Below are 19,030 nucleotides of genomic sequence, written 5' to 3' on the forward strand. Positions count from 1 at the left end.
AAACTCCACACAGAAAGGACACGGACGCTTCATATGTATAAACTTGTACAAAAAGTCAGGAATGCTAACATTGTCTCCGACCCTAAGCTCAACCACACGACTTTTCATATAAAGTGAGACATTTTGAAGAATTTGCGACAGTAAAACCATGTTTCTGAATCCTACCCATCACCTCCCTTTGTCTCACACTGCTGAACTCACTCCTGTATGAATGCATTGTAATACTGTACGCCCGGCTAAAAGCAGAAACAAATTACCTCTCACCCAGAAGGCTGAGCGGCGTCTGTAATTGAAATGATGATGCTGAAAGCATCGGCAGGGCCAGGAGACACCCCGTCAATCAAACTCCAAATCTGCACGAGCTCTCTCGGCTGCTGCCGCTCATTATAGGGATTTGATGCCTACAAAGCCGGGCTGGACTAAATCAGGCGCTACTTTCGGCGTGGACGTTTTATCTGTGTGAGAAATAATTCATTCCTTTCATTTTACTTTCTCTCTCAGACACAAGCGGCCATGTTCCAATATAACAGAGAAGATGTCTGGAGCAGATCCACGGAGCCAAACCGGGGCAATTTTTTTCTACTGTGTATCGCAGCACACACACTGCTGTTCAGTTATTAGCTCCTCAAAGTAAGGCTAGGAACCTACTCAAACAAAGCTTAAATATAATAAACATGTCAGGGTGAATTTTGAGCAAGGTGACAACAGTGCATTGTAGCAGCTGTATGTCATCTACACCAGAGGTCCCCAACCACCGGGCCGCGGACCGATACCTGTCCGTGGGTCATTTATTACCGGGCGCAAAGGAAAAATGAATAATGTAAACCAGACCTGGGCATTGTACGGCCCGCTGGTCACATCCGGCCCCCGAGCCATCCCCAACCGGCCCACATAAGGTCGGTGGCAATTAAAAATCAGATGTCAATAAATGTACATCAAACATGCCATATAACAGGATTGTTTTTATTTTGACAGGAGCGCTATTTCTTTACATTTCCACAAGCTTGGATTTACGTGTGTGTGAGATGAGTGTATCCAGCTTTATCGTAATGTGTCAGTGAACAGAACTGAGCGCGACTGACAGAGAAGATAGAGTTTTTAACAAGACATGAGCTTCAAAAGTCAGATGTAAAGTTGTTTAAGGATCACAATTTAAATCTAGTGTTTATATCGCCATTACAGTACTAAACTTAGGGAAATACAAGAACTATCCAGAATAATCCACCACCTAAATAGTACCCGCTCTGTGGTGGTCCTGTGGGGGTCCTGACCATTGAAGAACAGGGTGAAAGCAGGCTAATAAAGCATGCAGAGAAAAAAATGGACTACAGTCAGTAATTGTACAACTACAAAGTGCTTCTATATGGTAAGTGGAGATGATAAAATGGACAGTGAGTGTAGAAACAAGGACGTGGTTTAAATATTATGGCTGATCGGTATATATATGTGTGTGTGTGTGTGTGTGTGTGTGTGTGTGTGTGTGTGTGTGTGTGTGTGGAGCAGATCCAGTCCGGTTGCACAATTTTTATGTCGGATGCTCTTCCTGACACAACCTTCCCACTTCAGTCCAGGCTTGGGACCAACACTGCCAGTGTACTGACAAGTGCGCCTCCCAATGCCTAAGCTGTTTCAGACAACAAACTCATGCAGCCAATAATGTTCATGCAGATGCCTTACTGGCTGATAACACCACTGCAATTAAAACCCTGGATCCCCAGATCTCATCAGTAGTGAGCTAGAGTACTTTCAACCAGATCACTACGTTTTAGGACAGACCCAACTAGGGTTGAGCGGTATGACGGTATTACGGTATACCGCGGTATTTAAAAATGTTGACGGTATTTAAAAATGGTGACGGTATTTTAAAAAATGTGAAGCGCCAAATTTCTGCTTTAAGACATTCGCGCATCCACAGTAAGGGAGGGGTGGGAGGGGTAGGCGGTTGGAGCTCACTTATTGATTGTAGTGATGGGAATTATGGCTCCTTGAAGGGAGCCGGATCTTTTGGCTCGGTTCCTTTTAAAGAGCCGTTCAAAAAAATGACTCTCCGTTCCTCGGGAAGCGCTACTGGGTAAACTATAAGACAGCCCCGATATTAATATCAATGATGAACAATCATGAACATTTTGCTACCTTGCCTTAAATGTAGGCCTAATTCAAACAACATTTAAATGAGAAAAAAAGATTTATTTTAAAAGAAGAGAAAATACTACAGGGAAGAGACATACTGTGGTTGCATCGCATTAAGTTTCAGAACAATCCTCTTTTGTGCAGAGATGTGCCTGTGTTTATTTCTGCTTTAAAACATACGCATCATGAAATAATCAGATGTAACATAATTAAACAAGTTTATTTCTTAGTTATTTGTGCTCGTTTTCTGTATGTTCTCTCTGTAGCTCGGTTATGGCTCTCTCTCTCTCTCTCTCTCTCTCTCTCTCTCTCTCTCTCTCTCTCTCTCTCTCTCTCTTTCTCTGTGTGTGTGTGTGTGTTTGTGTGTGTGTGTGTGTGCGTGCGCGTCTCGCTCGCTCTCCGTGATATTAAAAGCGTTTTCGGATTTAAATTTCGACAATAAACAGCTCTTATTATGATTGACTGATTCCTTCTACTGATGCCAAGCTGAACGGGTGGATTACAGCCGATAAGAACTGCGCAGAAATAAAAAAATATATATAAAGAGACGCATTTACACTTATGCGTAAAATATTTATTATAGATCAGATAGGATAAGCAATGTTTGACGTTCTGATTGTTTAATTTTTTAAAATAAAACATTTGAATACTGTGATTACACTGTAAAGTTTGTCCATTCTCATTTTCATTGATTATGAATTTGTATAAAGGTGCACAAGTGTCATTATATGAAAATTTTGGATTGTCAGTGACAATTTAACCATTCTCGGTACACGGAGGGAGATGTTAGCTCACGTGCTAGTGGTTTGATTGGTCTGAGGCTAACTGTGTTAGCTTAGTAAGCTACAACTGAGATGACAAATTGCTGTAATTGCTGCAATAGTGCATCTAAATAATCTGACTTTTAAGTTTGATGTCTTATTACAATCCTCTCTGAGGCAGCTGCCCAGGTAGGCCGTAGGCAGCAAGACAGCTCACTAGGTTTTCAGACCGACCCTTAGAATTGAGTAATCACAAAGTGTGAAATATAAATAATAATAAAACACATTAAAATTCAGTATCTTAGTTACAGACAACCAATGAATGAGCCTCATATTATGTCAGGTGTTAAACCGTAATTAGGAGGATACTGGTACATCCTTCTATATAACATACGTTGCTCTCGTGTTCTGCGGAAGCCTGCTGAGCAAATCAGAGATAAAAACAGTTGCTGTTCCATCATGAACGCATCGTGCACTTAAAACCTCCGTCAGTTTTTTTTGTAAACTGTAAAAGCATGAAGGTTGCTTCAGGGGTTTGACCTCAGGTTAAATCAAGGTTTTTTAATTGTTATGCCTCTCACACATTTGCATAATTGTGTGTATAGCTGTGAAAAGCTGAGAAACATAATTGTAGCATATAAGTGCAAAGCTGACTGGGTATTCTATTGATAATCAATACTGCACAAAAGCCATTACTGGGTGGCAGTCAGTCATCGTTTTCAGCTCAGCTCTTCATGGCACAATCTAGTACATTCACAGCTGCTGAAGTGTTTTTTTTTAACATTTCAAGCTGCATGTCATGGTTTACAACAGTGGTATTGAATGTCCACCGTAATTGACAGTAAGTGTTAACCTGCCACCACTGTTCCTCTTTGTCAGTGCCATCCGTCCATACATAGTGTGTTGTGATGATTTCCTACACGGTTCCTTGGCAGGTTGGATAATTTTAGAAGCTGTTTTGACAATGTTTGGAACAGTCACATGGTTTTAAGGACTCATGTATCAAAGTGCAGATCCTCAGATTCCTTTTATAGCTGACAAAGTGATGATGCGCTCGTCAGAACGTGCAGCTACACTGGTAGAAAAAATATACTGTATTTTTTATTTTATTTTGGCCATCATCTGAGGTTCTGTGTAACTTTATATTAAACCATTGCAGCACTAATGTTATAGACTAGTAAACAGAAGATTGCTGGTTCAAACCCCACCACCGCATAGTGGCCATTGTTGGACACCTGAGCAAGGCCCTTAACTCTCAATTGCTTGGGTTGCATTTAGTCACCACCGTAAGTCACTATGGATAAAAGTAGCTGTTAAATGCTTAAGTACAGAGCAAAACTTTTATACCCTGACCAAAAGCATGGATCACAGCCAGACTACCTGTTGTGCCACTGTGCCTTTGACTTTTATTTGATTGCAGACAGGATGAACCTGAGATATTTCATGTTTTGTCTGCTCAACTTCATTTTATTTATTAATAAACATCCATTCCTGCATTTCAAGCCTGCAACACATTCCAAAAAAGTTGGGACAGTAAAGAATTTACCACTCTGTAATGTTGCCATTCCTTTTCACCAAAAGACGTTCTGGCACCGAAGATACCAAGTGATTTAGTGTTTCAGCTTTTATTTTGTCTCGTTCTTTCTGCAAATACGTCTTAAGATGTGCAACAGTACGGGGCCGTCGTTGTCGCATTTTTCCTTTCAAAATTCTCCACACATTCTCTACTGGGGACAGGTCAGGACTGCAGGCAGGCCAGTCCAGTACCCGTACCCTCTTCTTCCACAGCCATACCTTTGTAATGTGTGCAGCATGTGGTTTTGCATTGTCTTGTTGAAAAATGCTGGACGTCCCTGAAAAAGAAGACGTCTTGAAGGCAGCACATGTTCCTCTAAGATCTCAATGTACTTTTCTGCATTAATGCTGCATCACAGAAGTGTAAATGACCTTTGCCAAGGGCACTGACACAGACCCTGGCTTTAGGACTTGTTGCTGAAAACAGTCTGGAGTCTTTAATCCAGAGCACACAGCATCCATTTTTCCAAAAACGACCTGGAATGCTGATTCATCTGACCACAATACACGTTTCCACTGTGTGATGGTCCTGGCCTCTGAGCCCAGAGAAGTTAACAACTGCTTCTGGACATGGTTAACGTAAGGCTTCTTTTTGGCACAGTAAAGTTTTAAGTATCATTTGTGCAGTAACTCTGTATTGTAGTGCTTGACAAAGGTTTGCCAAAGTAATCCCTCACCCATGTGGTTATATCAGATATTGTTGAGTGGTGGTTCTTGATGCAGTGCCGTCTGAGGGATCGAAGATCACGAGCCTTTACGCCTTTACGCACTGAAATTGCTCCCGATTCTTTGAATGGTTTAATGATATTATGCACTGTAGAGGGCGAAATATGCAAAACCCTTCCAATCTTTCTTATTAAGAAAATGAAAAGCGTGGCTCTCATATGTGAGGACCATGGTGTAAAGAAACAGACACCAGTGGACCAGTGCTCCCCCCTTTTAGTCCGTTAAATTGAGGTTTCTCTGTATAATGAAACTAGGGATGAGAGGGTAACTATGCAATAATAATAATAATAATAATAATAATAAACACCTAAAGAAGAAGCATGGGCGTGTGATATTAACAAACACAAACGAAGTGAAGTTTACTCAGCAGATGTGCAGCCGTACAGTCCCGTGGTCCACGATGCACTAAATTAGCTGATAAATAATCCTCATTTAACATGTCAGTTGCCTAAAAATGTTTTCCACACATGATCAGATTAATTAATCTTTCACTAATAATAAAGGCTTTCCGGGGCACTTTAATTAATTCCTTATGCCTCTCGCATTAATGTGTCATCACTCATCTGTTCAGTGAAACCTTGGCTAGCGCTACACCGAGCACAAAATGCTGAAGCGTGTACAAACATCTCACAGCAGCAGCAGCAGCAGCTGGAAAAGCAGGAGCACACACAGTAAATAATGTTCAGGTTAACCTGGTACCAGCGTGCTGTTGAATAAGGCATGACATACTGGCAGGGGTTGTCAGTGCCAGCGTGGCGGATGGGCACGAAGTGGCAGGTGTGCCAGGTGTGAGGTTGGTACCTGAAGCTACTCAGATCTGCCCTCGTCTGCTGACTCCGGCCTTTGAGGTAATTAAAGTGGACAAAGACAAACAAGACTGAATGGACTGCTGTGTACAAGTACCGTTATTTAGATTATAGGAATATTTCAACGTTTTTGTACCCATGTAAAGCACCTGGTTTATTAATACCAACCTTAATTTAGATCTTTTTGTGAGTTAAAAAAAAAACAAAGCAATAGTACAGTGGTACCTTGTAACTTGACGTCCCCTAAACTCAAAATATGTGAAACTCGACATCCTTCATTGTGACATTTGTACCCTTAAACTCAACATGTGAGCGCTGCTTTTTTCAGCACTTGGTTTGAGCGGTGCAGTAAAACATTACCAAAGTGTGAATATGAGACGAATCTGCATTTGTGTTAAATAACCGTCAAATCCAGTCTGAAAGCTCCACATGTATCTGTGTTTATCTGGATTTTACTCCCTGTTTCACTTTTATACTTGTGTTACAGCTCGAGGTTCTGAGAAATTGTGAGAATCAGCTTTTCTGAAAGTCTAAAACACTAATGTGGTTTAATGTATTAAAAGAACGACAGTGTATAAGTGTCAAAAACACCCCATTATTTTACATTAGCCTAAAATATATGCAGTTCCACAGAACCATGGAACACATTAACAGGTTTCCCAAACATCCTTATGGGAAAAAATACCTTGAAACTCAACGTCTTTTAAAATCAACACTAGTCCCAGAACCAATTGTTGTTGAGTTTCAAGGTACCACTGTATATTGACTTTATTTGTTAATTTTCACCTCATTTTTGGCAGATCACACAGCAGAAATAAATGGGGAAAAAAATGGGATCAAAGCAGAAATATACCAACCACAGGGAACCATACATATGTAACCACTAATTTTAGTGCATCCATTACACTGAGTCACAAGCATTAAATTGGGAATGTCCAGAGAGCTCTAAATAAATATCAGAAAGCAAATAATGGATTTAATATCATATATTTATTAGATTTGTGTTTTTCTAAATTAGGAATGACACTATGAGCCATTTCAGGTCCAAAGCAACTTCAAGTCTCAAGATAATCTGTATAAACAATCGTCCATTAGTATTAAGTATGTGTAAGAGTGGTACACTGTTTACAGTTGAGCAAGCTTTACATCGACCATGCAAGAAAGAAACCGCTGATCCAAAATCAGCAGCAAAACAACGAGCAGGAATGAGCTACAATGCTTTCTACAGCTGCACAGTTGCAAAACAGCACAGCATTGTGGGCCACTGCAAATGCATTCCAAGAGTCAACTCACAGGTCAGTTAAAATCTGTCCATGGACTACATGTGGCCCACAAGTCAAACTTTGGACATGCCTGTTCTATACAGTCCTAAAGTTGACATGTTATCGGTCTTTACAGGCTCAATTACAGAACTGCACCCGATTGTTGTTCTTCCGTTTACCACCATGTGAAAGAACGCGAGAGCCTCTCACACTGAGAACACACTGCAGCTCTTTTCTTTCCCCGCTTGTGTTTTTAACGCACCATTTTCCAGCCTGCTTCACATAATATGTCCTTATCTCTGCTTTCCTATGCAAATGAGACAGCCTTCTCTTTCTGCCAATGTCACAGCTGTACATTTTGGAAACAGCCTTTATAATTGCCTGTAATTATCTGAGACCAGACTACTTCAAAACATCCTGGTGATTTGATGGTGTGGAAGAGAGGGCGGAGAGTGTGTTACCGAGAAGACGCCGCACTTCGGTGGAAAACGCAAAGCTGGGAGGAAGGGGGGGGGGTGCATTGTTGCACAGCTCGCTAAAAAGCACATCCTACACCAGGAGCCACCGACCAGGCCATAATTATCTCTGCAAAGCTTCCTGGATAACAAAGCAGCGAGAAAAATGAAGCCACTTGCAGAGAAGAGCTCTCGAATGTTTCTTACTGAAAAAGCAAACTGACGATTTAACCTTAGACTCGGTGACCTTAACCCTTTAATGGTCTAGACTTACTCTGAGTCTAAATACTTATAAAAATAAGCTGTACAATGGTACCTTGAAACTAGATGTTAATTGGTTCTGGGAGTGGTGAGTTTAAAAGACGTTGAGTTTCAAGGTATTCTTTTTCCCATAAGGCTGTTTGGGAAACCTGTAAATGCATTTTATGGTCCCGTGGAACTGCATATTTTAGTCTAATGTAAAATAATGGGATTGTTTTTGACACCTACACTGGAAATAACACAAATATAATAACACAAGCTCTCCATTATAGAATCCATGATGAATTCTTCACTGTATCAGAGGGTGCTTGAGGAAGATGTAAGACCATCTGTCCAAAAACTGAAGCTGAAGCGGAGGTGAACCATGCAACATGACAACAACCCCAAAAAATTCCAGTAAATCCACAAAGGAATGGCTCAAAAGAAAGAAATGGAGACTTCTGGAATGGCCAAGTCAAAGCCCAGATCTTAATCCTATTGAGATGCTGTGGGGTGATTTGAAATGGACTGTGCATGCAAGAAACCCCTCAAACCTCACACAGCTGAATAAATTCTGCATGGAGGTAAAACTCTCCCAGTCGATGTCAGAGACGGTAGATGGTTATAGGAAACGTCTAATTAAGGTTATTTCAGCTAAAGGGGGGAATACCAGCTATTAGGGCACAGGGAGTCCTAACTTTTTCCTCACAATCAATTTCCATTTTTGTTCATTACATTTTATGGCTTGTGTTTAAAAGTCATTTTTTCAGTTTTATTTGTTTAATGATATAAGCTCCATCTTTCAATACTGTTTAGATGAAGCTCAAATGTCCATATGTTTAAATATGTTCAAAAAGACAAAGGTTCTCATGGGGTGTCCTAACTTTTTTACATGACTGTATGAGCAGTAATAATTAAGAGAAATTTAGTGTTCCTGTGTCATTCTTTTAGTACATTAAACCACGTTAAGTTTTATTTTTTTACAATAAGCGCTTTAAACTTGGAAAGGTGATTCTCACTATTTTTTAGAACCCCCAGCTATAACACAGATTCATCTCATATTTGCACTTTAATGACCCTTTACTGCACCAACTTAAGCTCAGTGCTGAACAAAGCGGCTGTTCATTGTCAATTTGAATAAAAAAAAAAAAAAAAGGCTAAGCATGTCGAATTTAAGGATAAGAATCATCAAGTTTAAGGGTACAAATTTCTCCCTGACGTGCATCGAGTTTCAAAGATTTTAAGTTTAGGGGACGTGGAGTTACAAGGTACCACTGTATTTAAATAATCTTGTTTGGGTCGTATCTTCTCCTCGGTGGATGTGTGTTAAACTGAAAAACATTGGTAGTGGTTTTAAGAAAACAGCCTTTGTAACTTATACATCAACATAAAGCTGCAGCTGAAAAATCATCAATGAAAGTTGCATCGTTTTTGTGATCGTCTCAACTGTTTAGTAGAGGCTAATTTAAAAAATACTGTGTGCATGTCATTTAGGTAGCGCAGCGGTAAAACACACTAGCACACCAGAGCTGACATTTCGAACTTGTCGGTTCGAAACTCGACTCTGCCATCCAGCTGGGCTGGGCGGATACACGAACAATATTTACATTTTCAGCATTTAGCCGACGATTTTATCCAAAGCGACTTACAGTACTGTGACATTAAACTGTCTAAGCAATTGAGGGTTAAGGGCCTTGCTCAAGGGCCCAACAGTGGCAACCTGGCAGTGGTGGAACTTGAACCTGCGACCTTTTAATTACTAGTCCACACTGTTAGCCCGGACTTTATATCTAATCAAACATTTTTAGTACAACTTACATAAATTATTTAAGTTTTTTTGCTGTACTAAAAAATGCAGAGTACAATGTACTCATTTAAGTACACATTTAAATGTGCTAAAAGATTTAAGTTTACTAAAAAAAAAAAAAAATACTTTTCTATCAGATTAACTTAAAAAAGTTAAGTTAAGGTAATTAAACAGAAAAACGCCCACCATTTCTGTGTAAGTCGCCTTTTTTCAGCTTGCTGTTGGTGAATCAGGCAAAAATGATTTTCTTGTGTTCGGGTAGCCATTTGTTTTAACTTTTGTAACCTGCAAATTACTTTTTACTTTTCATTTAAGGCTTTTTGCAAAAGTAAACTTGTCTTTTGTGAAGTGGAACCTTTGTTAAACTAAATGGACAAACATTTTCTTACTCATTATGCTATTTTTGAGTAGCATGTACACCATTCTGATGGGACTTTTTCATCTTCCGTCCAATTTTGGTAAGTGTTGTACTTTACTTAACAATTTTGTTTAAAATAAATGATCTTAATGTTGACACTAAATAAATAATCAAACAGCGCTGCTTTATTTGCCGTGTTTAGGCTACATGCTAGCATGTTAGCCTTCATACAAAGCAAAGAGTGTGCTGGCTTGCTTTATTTTAATCCTTAAATGAATGGTATTAATGCTGATATTAATACTTCTGTTTCTTGTTTCTTTGTTTTGTTTTAGAGAGCTGCAGCCAAACGTTAAGAAATCAGCTTGCTGTGTGAAACTGAGTACAGGTTCATGGTTACTGTGAAGAGCTGTTTGTGTTTCATCAGAACTTTATATACAGCTTGTACAGTTTTTAAGATGTTTTCTTGACATATTGTATTTTAAGTAAATACTTCTGAAGTGAAATAAAGAAAAATAATTTTATTATTCTGTCTGTTTTTCTATAAACATTTCTAATTGATATTTAAAACGGAATTAACATGAAAACTAAGAAGAAATCAATATTTTTGTCCATTGAGCTCAAGATAATAAGTAGAATTATTGGGAAAAGCAGTTGGTATAACCAAAAAAATAAAGTTTAATCAACTTGCCTTTTAGGTGTAATAACTTAATGTTTTAAGTTATGCTAACTCAAGTTTTCATTATACATTACTTAACTTTTTTAAGGCAACCGGTTTCCTCAAATTTTTTAAGTAGATTGAACTTATCCGGGCTTACAGTGCAGTACCTTAACCACTAGGCTACAACAGCCCAGATTGGCTTGTTGTTCATACAGGGTGGGGACCGGATAGGGACCTCATAACTGATGCATTTACGACCTCTGCTGGCTGATTGATGGCGCCTGCACAATAAAGAGGAATAATGCATTGATCAGGGTGTGTCTCTCCGTACACAAAGCTGATCCACATATGAACTCGTCTCATGCAGCAGAAAAGATGCAATAATGCACACGTGTCAGTGGGGGCATGTGACAGTCTCGCTCACCATAATCAAAAGTAAAGATCAGCATTAGAGAGCAAGATGTAATGCAATCGGGTAATTGAATACAACTAGATTGGGAGGAATATGAAAATATTAATTGTTTATTGTGGGTTTAGTCCCAAGAAACTAAGAAATACAAAGAAATAACTTTTTAAACATTATTTTCTTGGTGAGACCATTAAAGGGTTTAAGTGACTTCCCGGGGCCAGTAACATTGCCGTGAGTCACATTTAACATTGATCAGCCATATGCTGGTACTTCATTCTAACATGTATTGCTGATGGCTGTTCAGTTCTATGTAACACATGTATAAATAAAGGTTACTGATATTACACAGATGGCCCTGACTCCAGCACAGAGGCCAAGCGCCTGCTGTGGCACTCGAGTCAGGCCCTGGCACTGCCCTCTCCCTGACACAAGTCCAGCTCGTACAGCTACACTCTGCCCAGCAGGACAGCTGGTGAGCACTGATAGTGGAGCTCAGAAAAGCAACCGGTGGGTTTTGGTTACGATCTGATAAACAGATACACACTGCATCTGCTCTTTGATAAGCGGCGCATCTCTGGAAGGTTTTTTTCTTCTGTAAGACATGACAAGAAAACAGAATCCTGCCTTTTACCCAAACAAACATTCCTCTACTTAGCATAAGAAGGCCTTGTTGCACTATAAGACCATTCAGGTCAGGGTCATTATGTATCCAAAGACACTACAGGTATGTCTGAAAACCTAGTGAGCTGCCTTGCTGCCTACTGCCTACCTGGGCATTAGCCTCATTAGAGAGGATTCTAATAAGACATCAAACTCACAGGGCAGGTTATTTAGATGCACTACTTATACAGCGATTACATCACCGCTGTTTTCATCACAGTTAGCTTCAGGCCATTCAAACCAATGGGCTGAGCCGGCACAACCCAGTAGCACGCCAGCTAACAGCTCCCTCCATGTACCGAAAACAGTTAAACTGTCCCTGACGAGCTAATAAATAACACTTGTGCACCTTTATACAAATTAAAAATCAATAAGAATGTATTTACATTTGAAAAGAACTCCATTAGTTGCTCCGCATTCATCTGCCATGTTTGTAATTTTTTGTAAGAAAAGTCGTGACGCACTGAATGCTGGGATTGCCTTCAGCGCTAAGGAAGCGTCAGATGCTCTATCATTATTCAGTTCGTTTGTAGCTTCAAAATAAGGCACCTTAGTAGGCAGCATTTTAGGTATCTAAGAATTTTGACATGCTTTCTTCTCAGGATAGGATGGCGTTAAATGTGTCTATGTAGAGAGATCACAAGGTTTTTAGACAGACCAAACAAAATACTATGTACAAGATAGGCTCACACCCAGGACAAGGCACCAAACCATTACCGGGCTGAACAGATACTCGATAATTCACAACTGGAGCAATTTAGTGTAGCAAATTCACCCACTGCAGTTTTTTTTGGCATGGTGGAAGACGCCAGGGCAAAAAAGATCAAACCCAGGACTTTAGGAACCATGCTACCGTGTGACACCTACTCTAACAGAATCTGCACTGATCTGAAGAACTGAGGAACCGAATAACTAATGACCTGAGGAACTGAGGAATTAAGGAAACAAGCATCTGAGGAACTGAGAAACCAAGGATCTGAGGAACTGAGGAACCAATGATCTGAGGAACCGAAGAACCAAGGATCTGAGGAACTGAGAAACCAAGGATCTGAGGAACTGAGGAACCAATGATCTGAGGAACCGAAGAACCAAGGATCTGAGGAACTGAGAAACCAAGGATCTGAGGAACTGAGGAACCAAGGATCTGAGGAACTGAGAAACCAAGGATCTGAGGAACTGGGGACCCAAGGATCTGAGAAACTGAGGAACCAAAAAAAACAATGATCTGAGGAACTGAGGAACCAAGGATCTGAGGAACTGAGAAACCAAGGATCTGAGGAACTGAGAAACCAAGGATCTGAGGAACCGAGGAAGCAATGATCTAAGGATCTGAGGAACCAAGGAACTGAGGAACCATTTTTTGGCATTTTTAGCAGACACTTTTATCCAAAGCAACTACTTATTTTCATACTTGTAATGTGAAACTGCCCAACATTTGCAACTAGAATGCTTCATTCTTCTAAAAAATGCTTTCCAACAGATTTTGTAGTGTGTCTTTTGGAATTTGTGCCCAGTTCAAATAGCATTTGTGAGGTCAAGCACTGATGTTGGTGTTGATGTTGAAGGCCTGGCTCATAAGCAGTTTCACCCTAAAGGTGTTCAATAGGGTTGTGGTCAGTGGTTTGTGCAGGTCACTGGACTTATCCACACCAAACTCATCAAACTACGTCTTTATAGACCACGCTTAGAGAAAGTAAAGCAGATATGTATGTGTATTAGGACATGTGTAAAAGGTACAGTACCTCAGCACATGTGACGGGTGTCTGGCTGATGCCCGTGTTGACTGAGCTCCAGGAACGGGCAGTGAGGACGCAGGCGAACAGCGGGTACAGGTCTCCGGCCCCCAGACGTCTGCTGTAGCGCTCTATACCCTTCATGTCTCCTTTGATCAGACTCTGCCACAGCCTGCAGTAATCCAGCCGAAAGTCTGGTTTCAGAACCTTGGACAGGGATAAACAAGATCTGGTTACATCCAGTTCATAACAAAATTGTCTTCTATTTACAGTGAGAGAAAACAAGTACTTCAACCACGTTTGTTCACTTTCAGTAAATAAATTAACTTAAATTTATACACAGTTTGTTTTTAAAGTGGACAATGAAGCAGAACAGGAAGAATATCAGTGCTTTTACACCTTAGTGGACGGAAAATGCCAAACAAATAGATCCTCGACCAAATCAAAACTTCTCACTCTAATAATAATAATAATAATAATAATAATAATAATAATAATAACAATAACAATAATATCATAATAATAATAACAATAATAATAATAATAATAATAAAATAATAATAATAATAATTCATTAATAACAATAATAGCAATAAAAACAACAACAACAACAATAATAATAATAATAATAATAAATTAGATTTTTATAGTGCACTTCTTATATTCAAGGTCACTTTACTTATCAACAGTTTAGGTTACAAAATAAGAAAAAGAAACAATTCATTGAAATAGACAATAATACTTGGAAGAGTGAAAGGTAAAAGAGAATGAGGACAGCCAGCATCATGATGGATGGATACAAACAGAGAAACAATGAACGAGCCATAAGAATCCAGAAGACCTTATATGATTGCCAGGACCTATTAAGTTTAGGTCTTTTAGCCACACCCATTGCTAACGTGTAAAGTAAAATAAAATAAAATGCAGGGGAAAGTGCACAGAACCCTGATATTGTTCAGGATCAGTGACTCACCTCTCAAATGATCTAAAATTCCCACAGACACACTCCAAAATCTTGCAAAAAGATTTCTCAAACAGAGTAGAATGCCTTCAGTTATCATGTATACACATACACATGTACACTAGAAGAGAATTCCTTCTCTGCATAAATATTTTCCCAGCTTGTTTGGAAGCTGGAGTCAGGGTGCAGTGCCAGTCATTGTATAACATTCCTGCAGCTGAGGGGGCAGAACCAGGTTTTGAGCCCACAAACTTTCAACTGATAGCTCAAATCTCTACCCACTGTCCCTCAAGACTAGAAAGACTGTTGTGGCCACAAAGGAAGTGAATCCATATTAATGCACATAGTTTTGAAATAAACCATCAATAAAAAAATTAAAAAACTATAGAGAGAAAATGTTTCTGTGTAAATTGCACCTGGTTTCAATGAACAAATAAAGGTTCTGTCATTGGTTGGGGAAATAAGATGCAATGATGATGAAATTTTCTGCATTTATCGGACATTTTTATACAAAGCGACCAATGCCTAGCTCACACTACATGATTTTTGCCCTTATTTTCGCTCGCCAACTAATCAGTGCTAGATTTGCCGGCTCGGGAGCAACTCGGCGTTCGCTCGGCGATAGAAACTCGGCTCTCAATCGCTATGTGTGAACTGCTCAACAACTCGATCCGAGCAGCTTGCTGAGCACTCTAGCATGTAAAATATCTGGATCTGAGTCGCCCAACTGGCAATGAGTGCTATGTCGTACAGCCAATGAGAACGTAAGATATGGTGTGAGGGGAAACGCTGGGTAGGCGTTGTAAAAAGGTGGGACAGGGGCATTGTAACGATACCGACTAACACTAGACGCTCGCGGATATAATTAGAAAAACTTTAATATAAAAGGGCAAACCAAAAGACAGTAGTCAAAACACAAGCGCGGGTCAAAACCAAATGATAAACAAACCGAAACACCAAACCAAGATGCTAGACAAAAGGATAAACCGGAATACAGAAAATATGATCAAAGCCAAAAAACACGATAACAAAAGTACAATGGGAATAAGCAAAATCGAAGTCAAACAAAACAGAAATAGGTAAATACACAAAATAAACAAACACGAAAACCGCTCGGTATGCACTGTGAAACAGGGGCAATACTTCGCGATAAGATTGTAAAACAGGTGGGTATTTATACCGGAAGCACACTAGAACACAGTGATCTCGCAATTCCACTGGGATTGGCTGGCGGAGTCACGTGACTGGCTGGTGTATTCTGGGAATTGGAGTCCATTACAAGGTTTAAGTCTGTAGTGTGATCAGGAAGTGTGACAGGCATAAAATAGTTTATATCAGAATACATCGGCACACACACAAGTTTTACAGTATTTCTGACCTTATCTTTCTCTACAAAACACCAACGTTATATTGCAAAAAATATTTATTAACCTCCAACTCACTACAGAACAATCCCTGCTGTTTGTGTAGCCAAATCCACTCAGATTCATTTATTTTTCCCCTTTTTTTTTTCCGTTGCACATCGCTCGCTACTTGTTGACGTGCATTTTTGGACGTGGTATCATTAAACCCCTCGTCACTTCTCGCATTTGTTTTCGTGACAAAACGTAGTTTGGGAGACCAGAGAAGCTCGTCTGCGATTCCAGTTGGTGATAGATCGTGTTGAAACCCCGTATCGCCAATCAGTCGTGTAGTGTGAAAGCCACACCGACCTGATTACAAGAGATCCAGTCGCGTAGTGTGAACTGTACAGCAACCTGACGACTTGGAAAGTGGTGTAGTGTGAACTTGGCATTACAGTATACAGTTTTTAAGCAATTAAGGGTTAAGGGGCTTGCTCAAGAGCCCAACAGTGGCAACCTGGCAGTGGTGGGGTTTGAACCAGCAACCTTATGATTACTAACCCATTACCTTAACCGCGAGACTACAACTGCCCTACGATGTGTCGTAGAAAAACACGAGACCTAGTAACAAAGACTCAGAATAAAATCAGAACCACCCAGGATTAATGCAAAAGGTTTATTACACAAGATCTATTGCAATAGGACACATCTCATCTACAGTCAACCTGCAGTCCATCAGAGAATGTGCAATGAGACAAAGAAAAATCACACTACTTATACCCACTTCAGGGTGTTGGCCAAAGCCTTAGTCGTTACCTTATATGGCAATTTCCAGAACATTTTATCTCTGGGCAGATTTCAAAAGCTAACTCAAATTGTTATGTGTAAGGAGATTAAACAGAAGAAACTCTTTACTTTGTCAGAAAAACAGGAACTACTGTCTAGTTTCAAAAGCAGAGCTATTCTCCAAAAATAACAGAACTTACAGACATGCAGAAAAATTTACTTTTTGACCTCGGACAACTTGCACCAAAGTGTTAAAGAATATAGAGAAATGTATCAATGTATTAAAACTTCTAACTTACTTAAAATGTATTAAAATTTCTCCCACAGATGAGTTATGACATGAGGAAGAACCTACCTAAAGATCTCAGAGACAAAAAATATTAAAGACAGAAAACAGCTTCAACATTCACTCAGTATTAATGATCCGTAAGCAGAAAGGTTTGCCACCACACCCGTGTGTGTGTGTATAAGATAAAGACTAACTCTGCTGTTCTTGGGCTCCATCAAGTCTGTTATTTATTCCTAACAGGACAGTCTGGAGGGCGTTCTGTACTCTAATAATTACTATCTGCACTATTAGCATCAGCAGTTGAATTGCAGCTCTAGCATTAACCTAACACATAAAAAGAAGAGACGTTATTTATAGAAAGCAAATGATGCATTTTACTGAGGAACAGTAAACGTGAGCTGGTGTGGCGTGATGGTAGGAGACACACCAACAACAACAGAATCCTGGTCTGGAGTCATGGCATTATTTTAGCAATAGGTTGGACATATATCGATGCACCCTTAGTGCTGGTCCCAATCTTGGATAAATAGGAGGGTTGCATCAGGAAGGGCATCCGACATAAAAACGGTGCCCGATCAAATATGAGGACAGATGATCTGCTGTGGTGACCCCTAATGGGAGCAAACAAAAGGAGTCATTCACTGAAGAACAGGAAGCTTCTGCTATGATCATGTGATGTTTATGGATGTAGAGGAATTTGTTACCATGTCCAGGGTTCATTGTTTTAGGAATATATTTTGGTGTATTAACTGAAGTTAGCTTCTTAATCGCATTAAGGTTACTCCTTATGTTCCATATTGATTCCATGGCACAGTGGCTCGGTAAGCAGCACTGTCACCTCACAACATTTTTTAGCCATTGTGGGGACGTTGTAGCCTAGTGGTTAAGGTACTGGATTAGTAATTGAAAGAACACTGGTTCAAGCCCCACCACTGCCAGATTGCTTCTGTTGGGCATTTGAGCAAGGCCCTTAACTCTCAATTGCTCAGACTGTATACTGTCTCAGTACTGTAAGTCGCTTTGGATAAAGGCATCTTCTAAATGCTGAAAATGTTAATGTAATGTAACAACAAAGAGGTCCTAAGTTCGATTCCCAGGTGGAGCGGTCCGGGTTCTTTCTGTGTGGAGTTTGCATGTCCTCCCAGTGCCTGTGTGGGTTTCCTCCAGGTGCTCCAGTTTCCTCCCACAGTCCAAAGACGTGAAAGTGAGGTAAATTGTCTGTCAGATTTTCTGTTTTCTATTCCTTCCATATTTGTGACTTCAGAAAAATACAATTAAAGGTAAAATTAACAGCAGGTGCAAGATGTTGATCTGAAATCACACCAACAATGTTCAGTCCTTTTTGTTTAGTCGAACTAACAAAGAACTGTAATTAAACTTTAAAGTAAATCTGATTTACAGCTGTCCTATTATACAAAATGAATTTACACCTGCCAGCCAATCAGAAACCAAGATTTGCAGCAGCCGAGGTATAAATAAAAATAACAAAGGGATAATAAAGAGCTAAGCTGCACTTGTGTAAATGATTTCACATGATTTTATTGTGTAGAAAACATTGGTGCTCTAGGTGAACTTGTTAGTTCCCTTAATTAGATAGTTAATAAGTACACAGCTGATAAATCCTCTCAGGAGAGAGAGAGAGAGAGAGAATGGACGAGATACATTATTAACATGCTGCGAGAGGATAGCACCACTTTACCACTTCAACACTTTAATTAATACAGCTTCAACATACAGTAAGCTTGCTGAGAACAAAAAAATACCACTCCAGCTAGAAATTAACATGCAGGGCCAAGCAGCGCTAAACTCCGAAGTCATTACGCGCAAATTGGTTCCATTATGGCGCCGAATGAGTGGAACAGCTCTCTAACACTCAGCTTTTTTATACGGCAGCATCAAAAGTGCATATTTATCAGCAAATTATCTTCATAAATGCATTTACGGCTCCCACACATCCTGTAGAGGCCTGCAAAATGGACACGGCCTGGCTCCTGCACTGTGAACCACGGGGTGTGTGTGCACTCGCGCGTGTGTGTGTGTGTGCGTAGGAGTACAATGCTAAAACACACGG

The 19,030-nt window shown here is 39.9% G+C and overlaps 1 protein-coding gene across 1 annotated transcript in view; it reads right to left on the bottom strand.

Annotated features, from left to right (window-relative positions):
* The window catches only part of adck1 (aarF domain containing kinase 1), a 202,791-nt gene that overhangs the window by 25,130 nt on the left and 158,631 nt on the right, over nucleotides 1-19,030 (bottom strand). The window contains exon 8 of the mRNA XM_063007546.1: nucleotides 13,590-13,787. Within this exon, the coding sequence (XP_062863616.1) occupies nucleotides 13,590-13,787 (198 nt within the window). The remainder of the gene's footprint in view (nucleotides 1-13,589; nucleotides 13,788-19,030) is intronic.

Source organism: Trichomycterus rosablanca, chromosome 13, assembly GCF_030014385.1.
Source record: "Trichomycterus rosablanca isolate fTriRos1 chromosome 13, fTriRos1.hap1, whole genome shotgun sequence".
Classification (NCBI taxonomy): domain Eukaryota; kingdom Metazoa; phylum Chordata; class Actinopteri; order Siluriformes; family Trichomycteridae; genus Trichomycterus; species Trichomycterus rosablanca.